The sequence below is a fragment of the Lacerta agilis genome, chromosome 1 (assembly GCF_009819535.1).
Source record: "Lacerta agilis isolate rLacAgi1 chromosome 1, rLacAgi1.pri, whole genome shotgun sequence".
NCBI lineage: Eukaryota > Metazoa > Chordata > Lepidosauria > Squamata > Lacertidae > Lacerta > Lacerta agilis.
In genome coordinates, this window is record NC_046312.1 from 74,190,673 (window position 1) to 74,213,917 (window position 23,245).

At 43.1% G+C, this 23,245-nt stretch overlaps 1 protein-coding gene across 4 annotated transcripts in view; it reads right to left on the minus strand.

Annotated features, from left to right (window-relative positions):
* AP2A2 (adaptor related protein complex 2 subunit alpha 2) overlaps positions 1 to 23,245 on the minus strand; it is a 55,225-nt gene that overhangs the window by 10,186 nt on the left and 21,794 nt on the right. For 2 of the 4 annotated variants that reach the window (XM_033155395.1, XM_033155415.1), the window contains exons 3-15: positions 21,981 to 22,123; positions 20,265 to 20,458; positions 19,116 to 19,245; positions 15,319 to 15,420; positions 12,611 to 12,719; positions 11,770 to 11,917; positions 9,785 to 9,953; positions 8,062 to 8,199; positions 7,144 to 7,326; positions 4,398 to 4,495; positions 3,348 to 3,579; positions 2,801 to 2,974; positions 1,383 to 1,546 (exon numbers count right to left, since the gene is read on the minus strand). In XM_033155395.1, the coding sequence (XP_033011286.1) occupies positions 1,383 to 1,546; positions 2,801 to 2,974; positions 3,348 to 3,579; positions 4,398 to 4,495; positions 7,144 to 7,326; positions 8,062 to 8,199; positions 9,785 to 9,953; positions 11,770 to 11,917; positions 12,611 to 12,719; positions 15,319 to 15,420; positions 19,116 to 19,245; positions 20,265 to 20,458; positions 21,981 to 22,123 (1,984 nt within the window). Of the gene's footprint in view, positions 1 to 1,382; positions 1,547 to 2,800; positions 2,975 to 3,347; positions 3,580 to 4,397; positions 4,496 to 7,143; positions 7,327 to 8,061; positions 8,200 to 9,784; positions 9,954 to 11,769; positions 11,921 to 12,610; positions 12,720 to 15,318; positions 15,421 to 19,115; positions 19,246 to 20,264; positions 20,459 to 21,980; positions 22,124 to 23,245 lie in introns of all 4 variants that reach the window. The other 2 variants (XM_033155384.1, XM_033155406.1) reach the window with 1 other exon arrangement.

Below are 23,245 nucleotides of genomic sequence, written 5' to 3' on the forward strand. Positions count from 1 at the left end.
GCTCAAAAAGGTTGCCTACCCCTGATATATGCTGTGAGTTGCTCAGAGTGGCTGGGGAAGCCCAGCCAGATGGGTGGCGTATAAATAATAAAATTATTATTATTATTATTATTATTATTATTATTATTATTATTATTAGCTGTTACTCCCAGGTAAGTGGGTACAAGGCTGCAGCGTAAGAGCAGCATTTTCAATAGCTAATAAGAGTCAGTGGGTTGTAACCAACAATGTTGGGCACAAGTGGAACAGGCCTCTGCTAGTCTAGTTCAATGGGAAGGTTGAAGTCCTGCTGCAGAATTCGAAGTCTATTCAAGCAATGTTGGGATTTCGATCTATAGATACACTAAATCTAAAATTTGCTTGCACACACAATCCTGAATTATTGAGCACAAAGAAACTGAAGTAACAATTTGAAAGAATTTGCCCCCTTGACAGTATTTATGTACTCTTATCAAATACCCCAGTTCTTCAAATGGCTTTGCTCAAGATTGTCCACTACGTTACAACTTTGTAGCATTCTTCTGAGTTATGGACAGAGCTTGACATTTATCTTCAAGCATATTCAAGTTTTTCTACACCGCCTTTTCAGACAATGGTTTAAATGTTTAAAATAAATGAAGACAGCTCCCAAACTCCGGCCGCAACACTGCAGCATTGCACTAAGAACTTTATGTGAAGGTGCGGGCAAGTGCAAAATTGCTAGTGGACACTTGTGGAATCAAGAGACCTGACCAGTGATGTTTCATAAAGCTACCAGTACTTGATTTAATGGAAAGAGAAGGAATCTCATTAGTTTGTTTGTTTTTAAGGGGGGGTTTCACACATGCAACAGGAGAAACTACCAAACTAGAGCAAAATACTGCTGTTCTCACGGCAAAATATATTGATTGTATTCATCCTTTTATTATTATCTATTACTATTAACCAGATATTTAATTAATACCATTATGATTATTCTCATTGCCATGCATGCACTTACGGTACCCTAAAGGAAGGCTGGTTAACTTGTGGCTGGTGGGCCAGGTCTGGCCCTCCATGAAATTTTATCTGTTTGCAGCCCTATCCAATTCTACAATCAAGAGAATTCGGCCACGAAGAGAAAAATGCTTTCCAGTTATATGGAAGAGATTTTTAAGATTTACAGGGAAAGTGACATCCAGCACCCAGACGACTATGTGATGAATAAGATGACTACCCCCAAAATAAAAACTGTGGCCAATCCTAGCAAGGCGAATAGTGTCATACATGAGTTAAGATGACTTGCCAACCTTTGTTGCTCTCTCAGTGAAGCATGCAAGAAGGGAACCTGGTTGTAGCTGGGAAAGAGAAAGGGAAAACTAATGCTTCCCACCACTCCTATAATGCTTCGATTTATTATGTACCTTGCAAAGTTATCTTCAGAACCTGGAGCAAGAGATGCAGGAGCTGCAGAGGTGTCTGAAAACACATCTACCAACAAACTGCCACTAGATGCTGGGGCTGGAACAGAGTTTGTCGTGGGGGCCGTGCCAAGTCCTAAAAGGTCTGCTGAAGGAGATGGAGTAGACTGTAAGAGACAACAGGAAAGTTCCGTGATTAAAGCATGTCTGTTGATAAGATACAAACCCGGCCAAGTCCCCAGCTCACTTTCCCCATCCAACGTGAAGTTCATTCATTAAGAAAACTGTGTCGTTCATCACATTAATTTGATTTAGCAGTAACATCCCGTTCCTTGACCCACAAAGCATTTAACGTTATCAGAAAAGGAGACAGCAAATCAATTTGAACAGTAACACGGCATGAAAACGTGAGCAGACGAGCAGTTATCACAGGTATAAGATCTAAAGGGGAAAGGAACTTGCTGAGGAGGTTGTAAACGAAGTCATAGGAAGAGAAGCCTGGCATGTTGCTGTGTCTCTCACAACCCACTCCTGGATTCTCAGGATACTTTTCCTCTCAGCAGTAAACTCACAGGCTTATTACATTTTGATTTTTAGTCCCAGAGAGATTAACAGGAGTACCCGTGACTGAAAGCCACCTCATCAAGAGTAGCCCAGTGTCACTCCATTAAATCAACATGGACTCATTGTTAGACTGGGAATAAGACCCACCTCTCTGTGTACGTATAATATTGATATTTATAAAAATATTTATAGATGACCCTCTTATATAAAATCCCAGGGTAGTGTACAACAAGGTTTATAATATATATGTATATATAATACCATTTTTAAAAATACAAAATGATGATAAAAATGGTCCACTCATCTGAAAAGCTTAAACCACTGAACAGGCCTGTTGACACAAAGAAGTCTTCAAGAGACACCTGGAGGTTAGCAGTGAGGCTACCTGTTGTATTTCTGCTGGAAGAATATTCCACAGCATGGGACTGGAAGCCTGCCTGACTTCTTCCGAAACACAAGGGACAACTAACAGTGATCTTCCAGATGATCTCAGTGATTGAGCTAAGATATACAGGCCCAGGCAGTCACAAGGTAACATGGACCCAAGTTGTTCTGGGGTTTAGATCTCAATACAAGAAACTGGCCCAGTGGCATGACATGGCATGGCCAAAATGTATACAAAAATGACTAAGAAAACATCTACCCAGCCATTCATAAAGCAAATTAATTTGATTGCAAATCAAGGAGATTTTGAAGTGTATCCAAACTGGCCTTTCCTTTTTGCCAGGGTACCAGTATAATTAAGGTCTGGAAGCAGACCTCTCCACTAGGGTTATATGCATGGACAGACACTCCATTTCCCTTATAATCAACCTGGCTTCAAGAACTGGTAACTTACGCTGCTGAAACCAACCTACCACAGTGCTGGCATTCACAAGAGTAGCTTCTGTGCTCCCGTTCACATCAGAGTTCCTCTCTTTCTTTGTCTCTTCCAAGTCAGTAACTGTGTTGGGGCCCTTTTTCTTCTTGAGCTTAGCCAGAATGGAGGACTCCCTCTCTGGAAATGGGGGCATTTCTTCCAGCACCGTTGCCTTATAGGGAAAACAAGGCATAAGAGACCAGAGCATGTATGCTTGGAAGAGGTAGGGAAAACACTGTGATTTCTTAAAGGAGGAATGGAGAATCTCTGGCCCTCCTGTTGTCGCTAGTCTATAATTCCCATCAATCTTGATCATTGGCCATGTTGGCTGGGCTAGCAGGAGTCCAACATGGAGGATCACGTTTCCCAACCTCCCCACATGGTGTATGTTACATCATCCCATTTGTTGCAGTCAATTAACGAACCCCCTCACCCCACCCAAAAAAGCCCACCAATCACAATTATGGCTGGTGTAAAAAAAAAAAAAGGCAATATTTCTGGACACAGTTGCCAAGAATTAACTTCACATTTGTGTGAATACATACCAAGATGTCAGTGCTTGCAATTGTACTGAGTCTCAAGTACTCAACAGCTCTTTGCTGCAGCTCAACATCAGCATTTTTCAGTTGGCTATCACTGCGCAGCACATCCTGAATAGTTGTTTTTATCTCAGGAAATAAATTCACAAATTTTATGTACGTAGACAGAAGCAGCGCTCTGGTTGGGACACTACATAGGTGGAACTTTGAGTGCAGCAGGTTGAACTGGATCAAAGGGCTGGGGTAGAGGGGAGGAAAAGGGAACAAGAACAAAGACACCATTAAAGCTACGAGTTGACAATGATTTGTTTGAAAATGAAAATGGAGTAGGGGGGAGCAGGGAGAAATGGAAGGAATTCAGAAATTCAGCTTGCGGTTTCAATACAGTGGTATCTTGGTACTTGGAACAGCCTGGCTTCCAAACAAATAGGTTCCCAAATGCCGCAAACCCGGAAGTCAGTGCTCCGGTTTGCAAATGTTTTTTGGAAGCTGAACATTCAACGCAGCTTCCGCGGCTTCCGACTGAGTGCAAGAAGCTCCTGCAGCTAATCAGAAGCCATGCCTTCGTTTTCGAACCATTTCGGGAGTCGAACAGACTCCCGGAACGGATTAAGTTCGAGAACCAAGGTACCACTGTACTTAAGTAATGACATTTCTCTTGCCATGATCTCAGAATCCTATTTCATCCACCAGTTTACTGAATTGTTACTTTAAACACAAAGGATGGCTTTCTCTCCTCACAGCCACATGACCTTCTGCACACATTTAGCGCTATCCTAATAAATTCTCCATGGGCCATGTCAGACAAAAATGGGGTATCAGAGACTCCTGACTCAAGGGCCACCCACTCCACCCTGGGAGGAGAGGAACATAGTTAGGAGGGGCAGGGCCAAAAACTCTGGAGACATACTAGGCAAGTGAGCATGCTGGCATAGCATGACAGAAAGATCACACATTATTATTGTAGATAGACCGTTTTAAAATTGGCTGCATAGTTATTTTGCCATAGTTTTTATTTCCTTGTTGCCACCCCCAGGTTCAAGAGAGTGTTTTTACCTAGATCTTGGATCCCCAGCAATCAGATTTCCAAACTCTCCCAAGATGTAGCCACCCACTTTTACCAGGTTCTCATGGCAAGCCGGTGCTTGAAGCGCCTGTTGAAGACATTTGAAGCCCATCATACAGTTGCTAGACTCAGTAAAGGCATGCACCTAAAACATTAGCGCTGATGAAGATTCTGGATTTTTTTTAAAAAAATTATTTGGGTGCCTCACAGTAGTGTCCACATAGGGTTTCTCCTTTTCCTCCAGGGCATCAGTGACTGTCACAACTAGAAACATGATATTGATTAAAGCAAGATTACCCACTGGGAGACATGAGGCCTGCCTGATTCCATATTTCAGGTTGGAATGAGTTTCCTTATAATCTGGGATTGGCTAGAGATTGAAGGTCTGAGATCCCTTGGCATGCAGCTTGGTTTTCATTTGAGTATTAGTCCAGCATTGCACATATAGCACAGGCGAAGGGGCAAACTGGACTCACACATGGAGAGCAGGGTGGCAAGAAGTTATGAGTCTGAATCCAATAACCTACTGATCTCTTCCAAACCGATACTAAATGGCTTGCATTATTTGGAGCATATTGTGGTATATGTGGGGAAGATATGCTTGAACTGGAGAGTAGAGTTTGCAGTCCTCCATCTCTCCCCTGCACTCTGCAACAACACTTTAAACATGAAAGTAACTTCTGCCGCTCTGGGAGGAACGTTCTGTTCCATTCTGTGGTATGGACTGCTAGCTTCCTGCATCTGTACAAGCAGTACAAACACAATGGAATGAGGAAAAGCCATTTGCTAGTTGCTCTCCTTTTTACTCCTGCCCAATGTGTTGGAAGAGTTGTCGTTCTTAGGTGTATATCCTGCTTTTTGACCAGAAATCACAAAAGGAATTAACAGCTTTAATTAAAAATAATAATATATTTTGAGAGAGAGAGATAAAAGAAACGGACCCACAAGGAGATATTTGCAAGGGGAGGTAGGAAGAGAAGAGATCCCATTTTTTAAAAAAGGGTTCAGAAAGTTAGCATAATACATAAATCCTTAAAAAGTGCCAGTCAAAGTTCTCAGGGAAGCTTTTGAAACAAACAAATCACAGCAGAGCAGGATATAATGCATTATTATTATGATTATTTTCCTGGGATGGCCAAGTTCTTCTCTCCTCCAAAGCCACCACTATAAGGCTACCTTAAGAGAAATAAGAATTAATGGCAAATAACTTTTTCATGCTCAAAACATTTTTTGCTCATGCTATCACAACACAACCGATTAGAGGAACAGATGGAAGATTAGCTCTTAGCAGCAAGGCAGGTTTATCTCATTGTGTCAGGGGGTAGCGCAATTTGTGCAGAAAGCTGCTCAAAACAGAGAGGTCTTATCGGAAGCCTGCAGAACGAGGATCAGCTCCAAGTACACAACTCACGCAAGACAGCTAGTTAATCTTGACAAGAAGAAAGTAAGTGCCAACCTGGCCTTTGAGAGGGGTGGCGGCACTGGGGTGCGTATGACAATGCACTCTTGACAGCAGGGGCTCATAACAGGGAAAGAGGGCCAGGTACCCAGAGCCCTAAAAGGATTATTAGCCAGCCTGGATACAGCATGCTTAAGGGGCAGCAGTCACCCAAGTGCAAAAGTCACTTCAACCCAGTAGGAAAGACAGGCACCAGTTCTTGACCTTCCACCCTAACAGGGCTCCATAATATTGCCAGCTCAGCACAGGGTGTTGTTATAACTACGTACAACACTTTGGCCAAGTGCTACTTCAAACTATTGAGGTGTTTATAGAAAACAGTTATTTGCATCGCTAGCCAATAATAATTTCTTATATTCAGGAGTGGAGCATTGCAGTCTTTCTAAATTTCATTTTTAGTAAAACTATTTCAATCTAAGCATCTTTGGGCAATGTAGAAAAAGCACCAGCTGCAACATTACAAATAACGAAGAGTCTTGTGCCACCTTTAAAAACTATCAAAATTATTATGGCATATAAGCTTTTGTGGGCTGCAGACCACTTCATCAGATGCATTAAGTGTCATCCTGAGAGGCATGTATAAGAGAGGGGGGGGAGGGAGGAGGAGGAGGAGGAGGAGGAGGAGGAGAAGAAGAAGAAGAAGAAGAAGAAGAAGAAGAAGAAGAAGAAGAAGAAGAAGAAGAAGAAGAAGACAGAGTAGTTAACAGTGAGGTTAGAGAGAAATAAAATGCAGTGAAGTGCAGGCAGTAATAATTGTGTAATTAACTGTGGCATTCACAAGACAGTTTATCAAAGTTTATTGGTCCCTTGGCATCATCATCATCCATCATTCATTCTTCCTCATTCTAGGCAACCGCTGCCTCATCCACCACGGAGTGCGTTTTACACAAGTTTTCACATGGAACAATTCTCTCCCCCCTCACAGTGCCTCAAAAACGTTTCCCAATTCAAACTTTAGTCTAGCTTCATGTCTATTTTCATTGAGACAAGGATTTCTCCATGTAAGTAATACACCATTAGTACAATGAAAAAGTCATACCCTCTGGGTCTATTGATAAAAATGAAATTAAGGGAAGGGACAAGGCAAAGTTACAGAACCGCAGAAGTGTCAGAAGCAAGTAAGGAAAGAGCATAAGTAGAAAATGCCAGCAATGGAGAATGATGAAAGAAGTCAAACACCCACCTGGACAGAATTATTCCTTACCACTCGGCTTTCATTACTAGTTTACAGTGAGATGCTGGAAGAAAAAGGCTTCCAAACAATAATTACGTCTTACCTCAAAGACTGTCTTTGCTGCATATCCTTGCACATCATCTCTGTTAATTACAATCTGGATGACTCTGTACCACACCTCTTCACTGACATAGTCTCCAGCGATTCGAATCAAATTCAAGATGGTGTCCACGTACCAGGTGTAGTCCACTGCATATTTCTCAGCTAAAATCGCAACCTTCAACACCTGAAGAAGTAGAAGAAGAAGAGTTTGGATTTGATATCCTGCTTTATCACTACCCTAAGTAGTCTCAAAGCGGCTTCTAACAATCTCCTTTCCCTCCCCCCCCCCCACAACAAACACTCTGTGAGGTGAGTGGGGCTGAGAGACTTCAGAGAAGTCTTATGAAGTAGCTTCATTCAAACAATGAATTTCTACAGCATTTAACACCTATCCATTCAGGGGGGAAATAAAGGAAAACTAAATGCAGCACTGTTCCTACATCTCTCATTTCATCCAGTTAGTAGAAATACCCTCTTTAGTACAGCGTATCCAATATAGATTAATACCTTAAACCAATATAAAAGGGTGATCCAGATACAATATATTTTAGGATCAACTGAAGTAAAAGCAAAGCACATTTTACTGTGATTAGACTGAACATATACAGTTTAATAAACCCAATGCAAGAAATTCTGCCATCTACTTTAAACAGCAACCCAAAGTGTGGCACCTGTGGCACCTTAAAATACATTTATTATGGCTACTCCTCTAGAAGTCAGCACAGAGGTGACCAGCTACTGGAATCTGCATTTGTACATAGTAGTCACATTGAAATTGTCAGATGCTATGTTTAGCTTTGCAAAAGTTGATGTCATCTTGCAGTTCTAAATTTATAGCAGCACTCAACTGTGAAGACAGCTCAATTATTATTATTATTATTATATTATTATTATTATTATTATTATTATTATTACTTACAATTTCTTCTCTAATAGAATAATCAGCCGTTTCCAGGTAATTCAGCATTTCAGCTACAATTTGCTGGGCGTTGCTTCGGTCACACATGGCATACAGGAGGTCCACCGCTCTTTGCCGCACACTTACATCCCTCTCTGTCTGCAAAGGACATCGCAATGATAAAAGATCAACAGAAAGGGAGAGATTTGGGGAAACAACAATTAAGACGTGTCCAAATTTTTAAGCAGACTCTCGCAGTGCCCACACTACAGATGCTAGCGCCTGAATCGCACCTAGGCAGCATTTGTTTCGAAGTCAATAATCCTAAACAGCATTTATAACAAGAAACAAGATACTTGGCTTCATCGCAATTTGGGTCAAAGCCAGGAAAACAATTTTAAGTGGAATTATTATTTATTAAATATTACTAATTAAGAGTCCTGGATCAAGAGAAGGATAATCATGGAATGAATGACACCAAGACATTCCCCCACCCACCCCTGGCTGCACCCACACAAGACTTCTTAGTAGGGGACAACAAACTATGCAAGAAAAGTAGCAGTAACACAGAGTTGGGGAGCTTGAGGTCTCCCAAATGCTGGCTGGGTCTCATGGGAGTTTCTAGTTCAGCAACATAAGGAAGACTACATGTTCTCCACCCCTGGGACAATGGCTAGTAGTAGCCCAATCTAGGGTCCCTCTGGGGTCTCTCCCTGGCGGCCCACAAAGCCCCTGAGCCCCATTGGTCATGAAGTGCAAGAGAGTGGCTTGTCACATATTTGTCAGAAGGTGGGTGCTGAGATCTAAGGGAAGAAGGTAGAAGTGTTGACACCCTACCCAACTTCCTCTTACAGCTCTATATGCTTTTTATGGTTCAGATGAATTCTACAGGATCCAACTTTTACCCAGATCTCTTGGGAAAGCAAAAAAAAAAAAAGTGCACGCACAGACACTTTCTTACTCATGGGGAGGAGCTAATCTGGGGGAGAGAGACAATAAGTGAGCAGAGTGGGTGCCAGCCACAGCACTTGCTCAAAAATCTAAATGATGCCATGGACCCAAAAAAAGGTTGGCGGCCCCTGCTTTATACTTCGACTAGAAAGTATTCAAGACTAGACTGGGGTGCTGTTGATGCGCCCAATGGCACCATGAACTGCAGGAAGGAACAGATCAGAAAAGAACAAGGATCCAGGTGCAGCAGGTAGTGGTGAGAGCCACTATTGGGTCTCTTCCCTGTGGGATGGTGGTCCCCCCCCCCCAGGTTTGCTGTACATTAATTTTAGTAGCAACGGCAAGAGGTTAAAGCCAAGTCCAGCTCTAGCTGCATGGTGATAGCAACTCAGGGGGGGGGTCATTCTCCAGTAGAAACTTTAATCCGTTCTCTCTCTTCAGCTAGGTGCTTTGCTCTGGTATCCTCCTCACCTCCAGCATCCTCAGAGGTATCGCCATTCCCCTCAATTGCCCTCTGTCCTTCTAACCAACACTCCCTTGTTCAACATGTTAAAGCACGGTGGCACATGATTCAGGCTGCAGTTCAAGCACAGGCCCACTGATGGATGTGAACCCTCTCTTTTAAAGAGCTTCCAATGAAGAGACCACTCCACATCCTTTTAACTGCATGAATAAAACTCTGGAGAAGTTGCTGCTCTTGGAAGGCAAAGCAGCAAGCCCACACAGATACATGGTTTGCTTGTTTTTTAAATCAAGTCCAAATTTCAGGTTAATACACAGATCCAATAGTTACCTTCAGTGCATTGATAACTGTTTCTATGTGCGTTTTCACGGCCTCGTGTGAAAACTCAGAGCTGGCAAGCGTGCACATGCTTTCCAGTGCTAGGTATCGAAGATTAGTTTCCCGGTGCTGCAAGAACTGGCCTAACTGATTACAGGCACGAACAAGCAGGTTTGGCTCACTAGGCAGAAGAGAGTGTGTGGAAAAGGTAAAAAAGAAAAGAAAAGACAGAATTTGGGTGAGGAACGTGCATCGAGGAAAACATTAATAAGAGTTAGGTACCAAGAGGTACCTTCACTACAGGAGCTTCAAAACTTCAGCTAATACCTTTTGGAGGGTTAGTAGCAGCACAGCTACATATTGCAGGAAGTAATTAAAATTCTATTTTGGGTGATTAAAAATCTATTTTAAAAGCTGGAAGCTTATCAGGAGCTTTGCAGAGTCTGGGATCCTGCCATGTCCTGATAAAACAATGGTGGCCACATGTACAGTTCTTATAATAGATGAAAGGCATAGTGACCTCTCACATGGCTCCTGAAATGTATAATTGATGCAACGATGTGGGAGGGGCCAATAATACTGTTACTGGAAGAGAGCCATCCTGCATCGAGGGATTTCAGCCTTTGGTTGAAGTAGTAACATCAGCCCATCTCGCATCATATGTCACCTACAGCAGCATAGAAAGCAACCTCTCCCCACTAACAGGGGAATAAAGCCAAACTATATGAGTAAACGGTCTGCAAGGGTTGTATAGGTTGTATAGTGCATACCATAGATTTTAGCCAAGAATATAAAACAAATGCTTGTAGCAGCTTATAAAACAATGTTCTCAGTTGTGCTATTCCAGTGGCAGCAAGGTTTAAGCATTCTTATCCAATTTCAAAGATTTACATGCTCTCAAGTGAAGGAGACCAAAATGAAACATAGCTATTATTATTTTAAAGGTGGTTTTTTCATTTTTAAAAGAGGCAAGGCACAGTGTGGTGCACTGCATGTGGGAAGGAAGGAATGCAACGTACATCAATGAATTCAACTTCAGATTGTCTGCTTGTTGTCAAATCCATTGTACACACCTCCCCCAATGTCTGCACTTACAACCCAAACATCTGCAGGGAGGGGGCCCATGTACATAGAACTGTATGCACAAAGGCTTTCACGGAATCTGGAACCCTCGACTTCCCTGACACCAGAGGAGTTGTGCAAACATTGGGGGGATGCGTCCAATGTCAGGGATTAGGCTACTTAGTATAGCAGGCAAGCCCAGGTAGGGCTAAAACAGGGGACTGTGGGATACTTGCGTGTGGAATCAGGTGCTCGTCCATCCTGTGGCAGGGCAGAGGGAGGACAGGAAGATAGTACCAAAGACTACCTCTAAAAACTACTCAAGTCAACCTTTACCTCCTTGGCACCCTCCAGATACTTTGGGCTATAACTCATATTGGCTGGGGTTGATGGGAGTTGTAGGCCAAAACATCTGGAAGGCATCAGGTAAACAAAGGCCAACTGAAGTCATTTTATCCCAGTAGAGTTCCAAAACCGGACAATTTGAATGGAGGATGGGATTACTGGAAGTTTCTCCTTCCACCCCAATGTGCATGTACTACACAATCCACTGTTAGGAAATGCATGCAACATTGACTGAGTCCTGCCAGTATCCTGTTTAGTTGGGCCAAGCAACACTCAGTCGTAAGTTTTTTAATGGTCTTAAGGCAAGGAAGGACTTCAGCAGTACGCTTAGCAAGGTTACAAACTTACAACGCGTGGGTAATGCTAAACTACAGAACAAAAACTACTCCCATAATTGTTTTTCACTCAGGAGCTGCTCAGACATTTGCCAGAATGACTGTGGAAAAAGTACATATTGTACCCTCTTTCAGAGAACAGAATAATACAAATTAGTGTATACTTTCTCAGAAACCACACATTTAGGACAATAGAATTGATGCTCACATCTCAAACTGTTACTGCCAGCCATGCATTATGAATGGCAAACTTACCTATCATGGTGGATAATTAAACTAATTGCCTCAAATAGCACTGCATTCTTCGCATTTGAATGCTGTACTTTCTTGGATTTTGGAGGTTCTTGAGCTTTGTTAAGAATAGTTTCCAGACACTCGGTGAGACGACCTCGTGCTGAAGGATCTTCTGGGAGAAATAGAATGGTTAGGCAAGATCACCAGGCAATTTTGACAGCCTTTACTATCAAACCATTAAATGCCCATTAGATGGCATTGTTTCCCCAGTTTCAGAAAGCTGCATATGGCACCAGCATTTTGGTTCTGCAAAGTCAGTTGTTTATCCTTCGATCATTACGGAATCACTGATATGAAAGAGCCAAGTACCAAAAATTAAACCAAAGACCTCTTAAAGCCAGAGATCTTTGTGGGAACCAGGATAGGCAACTTCTACGGCGCTGCAGTGTAGAAACACTGCCCAGGCAATGGAAACTTCTTTCCCTCACTCCCTGTGTGGCCCCTAAATCTACTATGAGTTTTTCCCCAGTTCTCCATAGCAGATTTGGGGGTGGCATGGGTTACACTTAGTGGTGTGGGAGAGGGAAGAAGAGAGGGAGAAGTTATCAGTTATCAAATTTGATTTGCTTTTGGTGTTGCCAGAACATCTGCTCATGCTTTCAACATAATTAGATAATTAGATTGAAACCATAGTTAGAAATACTGGGAATATTATGCCTGCAGCAGACTTAGCAGTGGGGTTCATTATTTGAACCTCTTTCTATCTCTCTCTCTCTTCCTGCAAACACGTGCTGTTTTAGTGCAAATGGCTTCTCTCCTGTGTAAGCAAAGTGTGAAAGCAGAGTGATTGCAATTACTTTACCTGGGGGTGGGTAGCACTGCAGCAGCCTTAGAAGCTTCACAGATAACCACGGCGCTGGAACAAAGTAATATGTATAATCCTGGAGATCAGTCGATGCAGACGTCACGATCTGCAAGACAAGAACTGTCATTTTCCTGTGGTGCTTTGTCCAGCTTAATAGATAATAATAATAAGCCACTGTTGTATTCTTTTTGTAGTTATATTTTTTTTTAAGAGCTGGTCTTCGACCGTAATAAAATTTATTTCATTTTCATTTTTCATAATAAGCCACAGTAAAAAAATATGCTGAACCTTAAAAATGCAAGACAAGGCCTATGAGGGAAAAAAAATGAGTAAGGCAATGTGGAAGGCTTGTCAGGGAACTAAGCAGCCGCTAGAGAAGAAAAATAGAGGGGGGAAATATGCTAGAGATCTGCAAGATCATGAAAACATTGGAAGAAGATAGGAAGTCATAAGAAAGGCCCTGCTGGATTAGACCAAAGCCCCATCTTGTCTAGCATCCTGTTCTCAACCAGATTCCCATGGGAAGCTTGCAAGCAGAAAATGAACATATCACCAGTAGTTGCTAGTTAGTTACAGCATAACAACTAGTTCACATAATAGTAGAACAAAGGAACAATAGATTGGAATCAGCACACAAGTGCCCAATTCATCATTTGTTTAAACTTCAACTTCCTATTTCAATAGCAATTTAACGGGAGTGGGGAGGAACCTGGCAGCGCAAGAGAGATTATCAGTGATTGCCAGTCACTTGTCTGAGGACAGACCAACAACTCAAAGCAGGAAGTGAGAGACTGTAGCTGCAAGCTCTTCATTACTGCTCTGTGTGATCATATACGCCCTCAGCAAGCAACCCCAACAAATCTCTGTTGCAGGAGGCTGGGTTGACTCAGGAAGGCTGTTAATTTGTTCTTCTGAATGATGAATGGGCCAGGATGATGGGAGCATTTCCACAAGGGAAGGCAACAGGAAATTTGACAGAGGCAGATACAGCTGGGCAGAAGTTCTGGGCGAGGAGGAATTTAGAATGATAACGTTTTTAGACCAGACAACAAGACAGATTTTCCCAAACTCAGCTGTATCAAACCAGTGTACAGTGCTTGAATATGCCTTTTGTACTTTCTGCTGAGGGATAGCAGATTTTCAATTACATCATGCTTTTCAAGGGAAGGGCAGAAAAAAGACTGTGCTTGAGATCTGCAGGAGGGGCAGGAAGGATAGAAAAAATCTGGACAGAAAGCTTTAAAATACTCCATGTTAAATTTGGGGAAATGGGGAAAACAACTGACGTCCACACTGAATATCCATGAGATTGTGGTGGGAAGGAATAGGAAAGGAAAGAAGATAACAGTCTGCAAGAGAAAGTGAGGACTGTTTAGATTAACAATAAGCCATAAGACTATTTTGCATGGTTTGCCGGACAGAACAATCCCTTCTCCTTTCCCGTACGCTGTTCCGGGGCTTCTTGGAACAAGTTTTAATCCAGGACTGGCCATACCATAAGGCAGAACAAGGTAGCCACCTCAGCTGGCAGATGTTGGGTGGAGAGTGGCAGCCAGGAATTAGATGACAACAATGTGTGGGCCACATGGCCATCCATGCATCCCCTAAGCTGTCCTGCTGTCCTCAGATGTGGTGGTGGATGTTGCCCCTTTGCTGGCATTCAATGGCCAGTTCCATTTACTTCTGTGTGCAAATTCTGGGATGGAAGGGTGAGTGAGATCATCATCCAGTCCTTCACCTCAGGCAGCAAAATCTTTGGCAAGCCCGGCTGGGGTTCAAGTTTCCAAAGTAGCAAACCAGTCATGCCACTAATCTCTAAGTGTCTACTGTCAAGAATCCATCCTGCATTGATTAGGCAGAATGCCTTGCAGAACAAGAGCTTGCTGCTCGCAAACAGGCCTCAGCGGGACCTGGCTCCCTGCAGGAATTAAGTACGATGTGCAGCAGAAAACTGGTCAACTATCATCTTAAGAACTACTGCAATGGCAGCAGCCCTATCTTTGGCTACTGGCATCACAACCAGCAGCAATTCCTTTAAGTGTAAAGTTGTGCAGGCATTATTGCTCAGGCATTATTGCTCAATCCAAACCGCGACAAAAGTGCAGGTATATATGCTGGGAAATGTTTCTGTACTTATCTGGCCTTTGAAACCTCCAGTGGCTTTGCTTTTTAATAGATTACTGTTGCAGATAATGTCACTGAGACTGTTCAGTAGTGCACCAATGAATGGAATTGCCAAACTGTACTAAAAAAATTAAAATGACTACAAGTCCTTGATCAGAGATAGCATCATTTTCTTCCTGCTCCGGTAGCTACTGAAGTGGAACCTTGGCCTTCCAAATGGTCTTCCAAACTTCTTGCAATTAAGGAGTGGCTTTGCCTGCAAAGCCTCAAAATATTATTTACAATTTAATTTCAGCTATACCTATACAAGCATGTTTATCTGCCATCTCCTGCACAACTAAGAATTTTTTTTAAGTGATTGGATCAGCCCAACACAATCACTGTGCATGAGATATTGCACAGCAAATTAAATCTCTTTGCCTTCAGCTACACTGCCTGTCAAACTATCAGAACGGCTCTCATACCAACTGCACTCCAGCTTCCCATGAGGCTAAACCAGATGGTTAATCTAATCAGCCAGCTTAATTTAGTTTTAGCCTAGTTTCATTCCAGCACTTGCATCTAACCAATAAATTGCTTACCCTGCTGAGTCTGGAGACAGCCAGAGACACGGAGGTTTTAAATTCATCTGGATTCTTTTGTGCCAGAGTGGTGATCAAACTTGTAGCAGCAGTAACCACACCCTGGAGAAAAACAGGATTACAGCTCCCTGAAATCCATTCCAATTACTAAACACATGCATTGTATACCAAAAGCACCATTAAGTTTCATTTATCATGCCACACATACTTTACACCGCAGGGCTGTAATTTTTAACCCAAAGAGGGCAAATATCCAAGATCACAATGTGGTATAGCCTCCCCCCACACTCCAAAATACCCCAGTTCTATTGCCATCCTCCCAGTTTCACTCCCACCGTAATTGCTCCATGAGCCTAGCAGGCATTGTCTTAACTGCTGGAGGGAGTGTGAGCACCTCTATCAAAAAGAGAAATGTGTTGCTCTTCAATAAAGATAGTTAAGGTGGCAAACTGTGAGAGGATGGGCCCATTTTCCAGAGCCAAAGTCCACATTATCAAGCCCATCCATAGGTCTCTCAGTTTCTGGGGATATTATTAGAGCCAAATTGCCAATTAAGCTGGATGCACAGAATCTCCCACAGTTTGTTCTTTTCCAAGCACCAATAACGCCACAGGGGAACTAGATCACGAGATCAGAGCTAGTCTTTGTGCCGTATGGCAAAAAGAAAGAAAGAAAGAAAGAAAGAAAGAAAGAAAGAAAGAAAGAGGTTTTTCCCCCTGCAGAAAAAAGTAGCAGCTTGGAGTGGGATTTAGACCAGAATGGGAGAAGTTACCTTCACCCAGCCTGCCATCGTGCCATGATCTCACTCTAATTTCCCCCCAAAGCTGCAAAGAGAGAAAGGAAAAGGAAAAGAAAAGAAAGCTGTGGGAGATGCTGTTCATGGACTGTCCACATCATGCCTTGTTTGGCCCTTAGGCATCTACTGGCAGCATAAAAGCTTTCTACTCTTCTCCTGCTTCAAAAACGATTCAGTCCTTTATTTGGCTCAAAACGGACGAAGTATATTAATGTATTGAGATGTTTTACTAATATAAAAAACTGGGATATGACTTCTGACAAGTATATTCTGTTTTTCTTAGTATGGCCTGATCCATTCCCCCCCCCCCCGTCACCTAGCTACTCTTGACCAGCTATCCCTTATTTCCATTTTAGGATTTATGTATTATGGTATGGTATGGTATGGTATGGTATGGTATGGTATGGTATGGACTTCCCTCTTCCCTGCATATCTTGTTTCTGTATATCAGGGGTTGCCAACGAATTTAAAGTCCGTGGGCACATTTGCAAATGGGGGTGTCTTGGGCACCATCTCTTCTGGTCACTTCTCCCCCTTCCTTTGGATTAGCCCCCACTGCTCCTAGCAGGAAAGGAAAGAAAGTTCATGCGCACACACAATTTGATCTCGGAGGAGAATTCATCGGAACCTTGAAAAGTTCTTAGAACTGGAAAAGGGAAGTGGGAAAGTGTGTTGTTCTTCCAGCTTCCTCCTTCAGCTCTAGGTACTTTACCAAGGGAGAAAAAGGTGACCGCCTTCACCACCAAGGCAGCAGTGAGAAAGTGCTCAGAAGCTTCATGGGCACCAGGGAAAAGACCTCAAAGGGGTCACTGCACCCACTAGCGCCATATTGGCAACCCATACTGTAGACTATTTATTAGGCTTGGGTGATATTGCAGGAGGGGGCAGGGAGAAAGAGACTCCGAAATGACCAATTGGGCTAAAATAAGGCAAACTACAATCTCAGGATCCCAATGTCCTGTTACAAAAGGCTATGCATTCCCTGCCACCTTCTGGAACTGGCCTGTACATGACCTTGCCCTATATTGGGGTAAAGAATTCAAATATTAACCAAATCCTCTGCAGACTTAAAAAAAAAAAACACCATCAAGAGAGAAAGAAAATAACTCATTCCCTTTTGCAAAGATACAATGCAAACAATTAGGAAAGACCTTTCCTTGGTCAGCCGCTGGTCTGGCACACAGAAAACTGTATTTTGATTTGTGTTGAAATCCCCGATCAGTCACTAGATTGTGTGGCTGGTAATAAGTCACCCTCGTACCAAGAGTTGGTTGTTTACGTCACAGGATCTTGGATAAGCGAGTTTGCAAAGCACTCTGTACATTAGGAGCTCTGTATAAAATGACAATTTCTCCTCAAAGACAGAAGGAAAGCAAAAAAAAAATAAAAACTAAAAAAAAATGCTTCCAGTAGCACCTTAGAGACCAACTAAGTTTGTTCTTGATATGAGGTTTCATGAAGAAGTGTGCATGCACACGAAAGCTCATACCAAGAACAAACTTAGTTGGTCTCTAAGGTGCTACTGGAAGGATTTTTTTTTTATTTTTTATTTTGTTTTGACTATGGCAGACCAACACAGCTACCTACCTGTAACTATTCTCAAAAGCTTGTTCGTTTTACTGGGCAGGATCCTGAACTACTTTGCAACATGGAACCTGGCACATGAGTTTGTGGCAGCCTGGACAGGAATGGGCGGCAAGCCTGGCCAGTATATGACACTGCCTGAAGCCTCTTCAGCAAACTGCTGTGCCACTTCCTGCCTTTTCCCGGGCGATAACAGGGATGATGTATGCTCATCTGAGCCTGGCTGGGTTCAGAAGGCCAGGCATAATCCTTTCAATCCCTGAACTTCTTTCTGCGAGTGCTCAAAATCCAAGCTTTCAGGAAAGGAAGTTCTGCAGCATTTTTTTCCTAATCCCATTGCAAGCTTGTGGCACTGCTCCGCTCCATTAGCAGGAAAAGCACAATGGGAGGACTTCCAAAGTCACACTAAGATTATTGCTCCAGAATGATCCCCATTGTTCCAGAATGACCCCTTCTCTCGCCATTCCTCTGTGCAGTGTTCCAGGGGTTCTTCCACACACCCCAAGCCACTCTGGAGGGGGCATATGGGGGAGCAGAGCAGTTGCATAAGCAGAAGTCTTTATGCAGGGCCTCTGCTGAGAGGACACATTAATTCATGGGTAGGCAAACTAAGGGATGCAGCCCAATCGCCTTCTAAATCCGGCCTGTGGACGGTCTGGGAATCAGCGTGTTTTTACATGAGTAGAATGTGTGCTTTTATTTCAAATGCATCTCTGGGTTATTTGTGGGGCATAGGAATTTGTTCATCCCCCCCCCCAAAAAAAAATTAGTCCGGCCCCCCACAAGGTCTGAGGGACAGTGGACCGGCCTCCTTCTGAAAAATTTTGCTGACCCCTGCATTAATTGAACCTTGCCCAGTGTGTGGAGAAAGCCAGGTAACCAGCAAGGCTTGAGCTCCCCGCATCCACATCTTGTAATCTCACACCACAGGTATATTTTCATGTCTCCATAAGAAGTAATGGTTCCACTACTTCCTATGGGGAAGGAAATGGATGCTTCCAGGGTGAAAAGAGGAGAGGGGGCTGAAAGCCAGTCCCCATGTTACCCACAAGGACTAGCTTCTGGGCCCACCCCCAATATGAGTCTGATGGTTCCTTTGAGACCAAGAAAAAAGAGCTCCCCAGATAGGCCCTCATACTATCTCAACACAACTTATTCAAGTTTGGATTTTTAAAAAGAAGAATTTGGCAAATTCCGAGTTAATGAGAAGAGAACTTTTGAAAGCTCACTCATCTCTAGTCCAGAAGCAACTTGGCCCCAAAGCATTAGTGTAGCACATCTCACTGTTAGGAGTTGACCAATAACAAACTTGCCAAATGTTTGCTTCCATGATTCTATGTAATTAAATTCTGATTCCAGACAATCAAATATTCACACTTTCAAGAGAAAAAGATCTAGTCTAGTCAAGTGAGCTTACCAGATGCTGGTCGTTGAGAAGGTGCACAACTCTGGAGGTCCAGTCTCCCATAGGAACCAGGTCAGGAGAAGTCCTGTATAATCTTAGCAAGCACAGGGCTGCACTCTGCTTCACACTGTCCATGGTGTCTCTGCAACAGAAAACCAAAGCTGGTCAAGGGGTTCTCAAACACCCAAAATTCTTCAACGGCAGCTCCTAGAAGACAGCAAGGCTGGACCATTTCCCTATATACAAGCTCGTACCCATCCACATTCAAAGTTGCACACACTGCAAGCAGTAGCATGAGCACCAAAGGTACATGGGAGTACTGCCATCATGTCACCTCCGAAAAAAGGCCACAGATGCAACCAAGTACACATAACATTCCAGTTCATGAAACAGGCATGCTGTTTCTGTCAGTAGGAACATTTGTATATGTAGGAAACATGGCAAGGCCACTGATTGTGGGAATGTGTTCTTTAATCTACGAGGCTGCATATGTCTATACCACATGAGTCTAATGAGTGAGATGCCATATGTAACCTATTTTTGCAGTACAACAGGTTATTAAGCATCTACCTGTATATTTTCCAAGGTTAGGCTTTGTATTGCAGGCTATGAATATAATCTCTGTAGATGAAAACGATTTGGCTCTTTCACGCCAAAGAAACATTCATTTGGAAGCATCCAGGTTAAAAAAAAACACCCCACACCACTTGAAAGGGGTGTGTGTGTAGCACTTAAGCAAGCACTCTCACTTTTCAAAAGGGCTGTTGTCCATGAGGACTGCAGCTGTTTAGCCGTCCAGTTGTTTAAATTTGTATCCGCAGAAGAATTATCAGCCATCATACCATTTTATAAAACAAATTAATATAAAAAGTTGGTTAACACAGATACACATTTCAAATCCACGTGACACCGAAAGCAGTGAGCCTATTAGCAATAAAGCAATACCACACAAAGGCGGGGGGGGGGGGGGAACCAAATGAGCTTTCAGGAACAATTAGTCTTCTCTCGTTCCGGAGTGGAATAGGATCTCCTATGAATTTCCTTTAGGAGGCTGTTACTCCACATTCAGTCAGCAAGCGTTTAGATACTTGGCTGCATCCCGAAAATCAGTTTAATTGCCTTCTTTCTGTCAAGCCCCTGAAATTCCCACAGAGCACCTACCCAGCTACAAGTATTTTTGGAATTTCTCCAGCAAATGCATCCGCCATCTCTCTGCTGCCCACATTGGCTATGCAGTGCAGAGCGAGTCCCATGAAAGTGGGGTTGCGGCTGGCCAAGTCGTTCTTGATTGCATTATTGATCAGGCGGATCAGCTCGCTGTTTGAATTCACAAGCACGGAGATGAACAGATAGCCCTGGAATTAAGAGAAGAATTAGTAGTGGGCAGCCGGGGAAACACTTAGTAGGCAACATCCCTTTATAGCAAATGGCTCCTGTGCCATTTATGAGGTAGGTCAGGGTTGGCCTAGGCTGCATTCAACTTTGGCCAACCCTCTGGGGACTGCATGCCAGGGGTTGGGGTGGCCCTCCATGCTCTCACATATACACCTACAGGGAATGCACATGTACAGGGTCACAGCCCCGGTACTGAACGAGAAGGGAATGCTCTCCCTCCCTCCCGGTCAAATGATTGGCTGACCATGGAAACCTGGGATTTGAGAATCTGCATCCCCAGCAGGGCTCTAGGATGGAGAGAGATGCTTAAACCGCTCCACCCACCCCAGCACCAGATATGCTTCCCCACTCCTATTTTTGCTGCTACCACCAAAAAACAATGGGTATTTAGGATGCAGGGGCAGATGAATTTGCTTTGGGAGAAGGATCAAGACCATGCACTCGGTGCTGGCCACTCCTGATTGTGAATTATTCAGGCTTCTCGAGAATAATGGTTTAAGGACCTTACCTAAAAGCCAGACATGTCACAATGCAGCCAGTTTTCACTCAAAGCACACAAAAAAGCCAAATGTAAATTAATTCGACAGGTGGGGATCCTACTTAGTTGTATGCATATCAAAACACAGCATTTAAAAGTCATACTGGGTGAGATCCAGGCAGTTCTAGAAAGAGGAAAATTTATGTGTGCAGGGGGATTTCTCTGTAGTGTACATCTCTAGTTCATAACTAGAGAAATAAGGAAGTCTAGCTGGTTTATTCATCGCTTATTGTTCACCTTAATCAGCCTCTGCTTGATTTTTTTTTTAAGAGGGGAAAGGGAGATGGGCCCCTAGCATGCATCTCTCTTTCAAACCAGATGCTTATAGGATGATCTGGCTGCAAATCTGAAACAGCCATATATATTTTTACCATTAAAACATTTTCTCTTATGTTTGAAAACTAAGAGATTCCTATTTTCTAATTTAATAAAAGCAATGATTTATTATTATTATTATTATTATTATTATTATTATTATTATTATTATTATTAATACCCCACCTCTGGTTTTAAACATTCTGCATCAGCGTCTGCTTGAAAGTTCTGCTGTGCTACACCTAACTTTGCTGATGCACCCCCTATATGCCTAGATGCCAAATGTGAAATACATTTCAAGCACTGACAGCTGCCCTTGTGTTTGCTGACTGTAGTGCATCCTTGAATTCTGACAATGCCTCTTACTTGCCTAGATGGAGAGCAGAGAGGTGAGTATATGCGCACAGAGACTAGCCCACTGCACAAAGGTGTAATGCACATTAGTAGGTTTACCCACTGTTGCCTCTGGCCCTGCTCAACACCAGCATGTGGCCTTCAGAAGGTTGCCCAGAAGGAAACATGGCCCTCAGGGTGAAAAATGTCCCCACCCTTGACCCCCAATATTATATGGGAAGTGGATTTTTAAAAAAAACAACAACAACGCTAAGCAGGGATGAGACATGACTTACTATTTGCTTCTCTGTGTATTTGTTCGAACTCAGGAGATTCACAGCCTCCATGTGGCCAAAATCAATATCATGCCCCAGGAGGAAGATGAAAAGCAGCTTGCAGACGTACTTTTTCTTACTGTAGCCATCAAGGGCTTTATCACCTAGTGAGCAATTAAAGACAAAATAAAAAGCCGTAAGCAAAAAATGCTGTATGCCAATGCCTCAAGCTTACTGCATTTTCCATGCCAACTGGCAGAGGTGCCCCAGGGTCTCAGATATGAGTCTCTCTCAGTCTCTGGCTTCTCCAAGTAGAGCTGAACCTGTGGCCTTTTAACATACCAAACATGTGCTCTACCACTGAGGTACAGTCCTTCTCCCACTTTTCAAAAATGGTTAGCCATTCAAGGTTTCCCATCCTCAGAAAAGTGCACCCGAACAATCTATTACAGTGGCACCTTTCCTCATGCCAAGCATCAACACATCTCTTCAAATGTAACAGTACAAGTATCAAACATGGTGCTGGATCAGCCAGAATCAGGAGTCTTTGGGGTGGCTATTTCTGCATGTCACCCAGAGCCCCATGGAGATGTCATCACCACACTTTTAAGCTAGGTATTGCAGCACTGTGGAAAAGCTGAACCGACACCTAAATCAGATGATTAGGCAAACAACAGCTTCTGGTGTCTTGTACTCAACTGGGTATGTTTAACAGATCTGGGGTGTTTGTGGTTGTCTTCTTAATAGGAAGCAGCCAGCAGACTAGAATAAACCAGACTGGAAAATGCATGTGTCAATCCACCTTCAAAACGGGGGGGGGGGGGGGGGGGGAAGCAGCATGTCCCATTAGGCAACCTGTGAAACACAAGAGCTAAGGATATGGGCAGCAACAATGCCAGACATCAGCCATGTAGCTCTCCTTACCTTGGGAATACAGCTTCAGATACAGTGCAAATTTCTAACAAGCAAAACCGTTACGCAAGAACAGGGTCAGAAATTCAGCTGTGGAGAAATGGGGACACGTTTGCCTCTCGGCAATTTTTCTTCTTCACGAAGAGACATACAAGAGACTGTTGGCTGCAGTTGGCTGCATGTACAGAACATCCTTCTGGTTACATAGCTAATATAACTGGTGAAGTAGTACAGACATGTCGGGGGGTGCCTTATGATCAGGATATATTTGCTTAGTCTATCTATCTATATCTATATATATCTAGATAGATATAGATATATCCCCCACCTAACACATAGGCAAGTTCAACTGCCTCAGTCTCTAGAGTAGACTA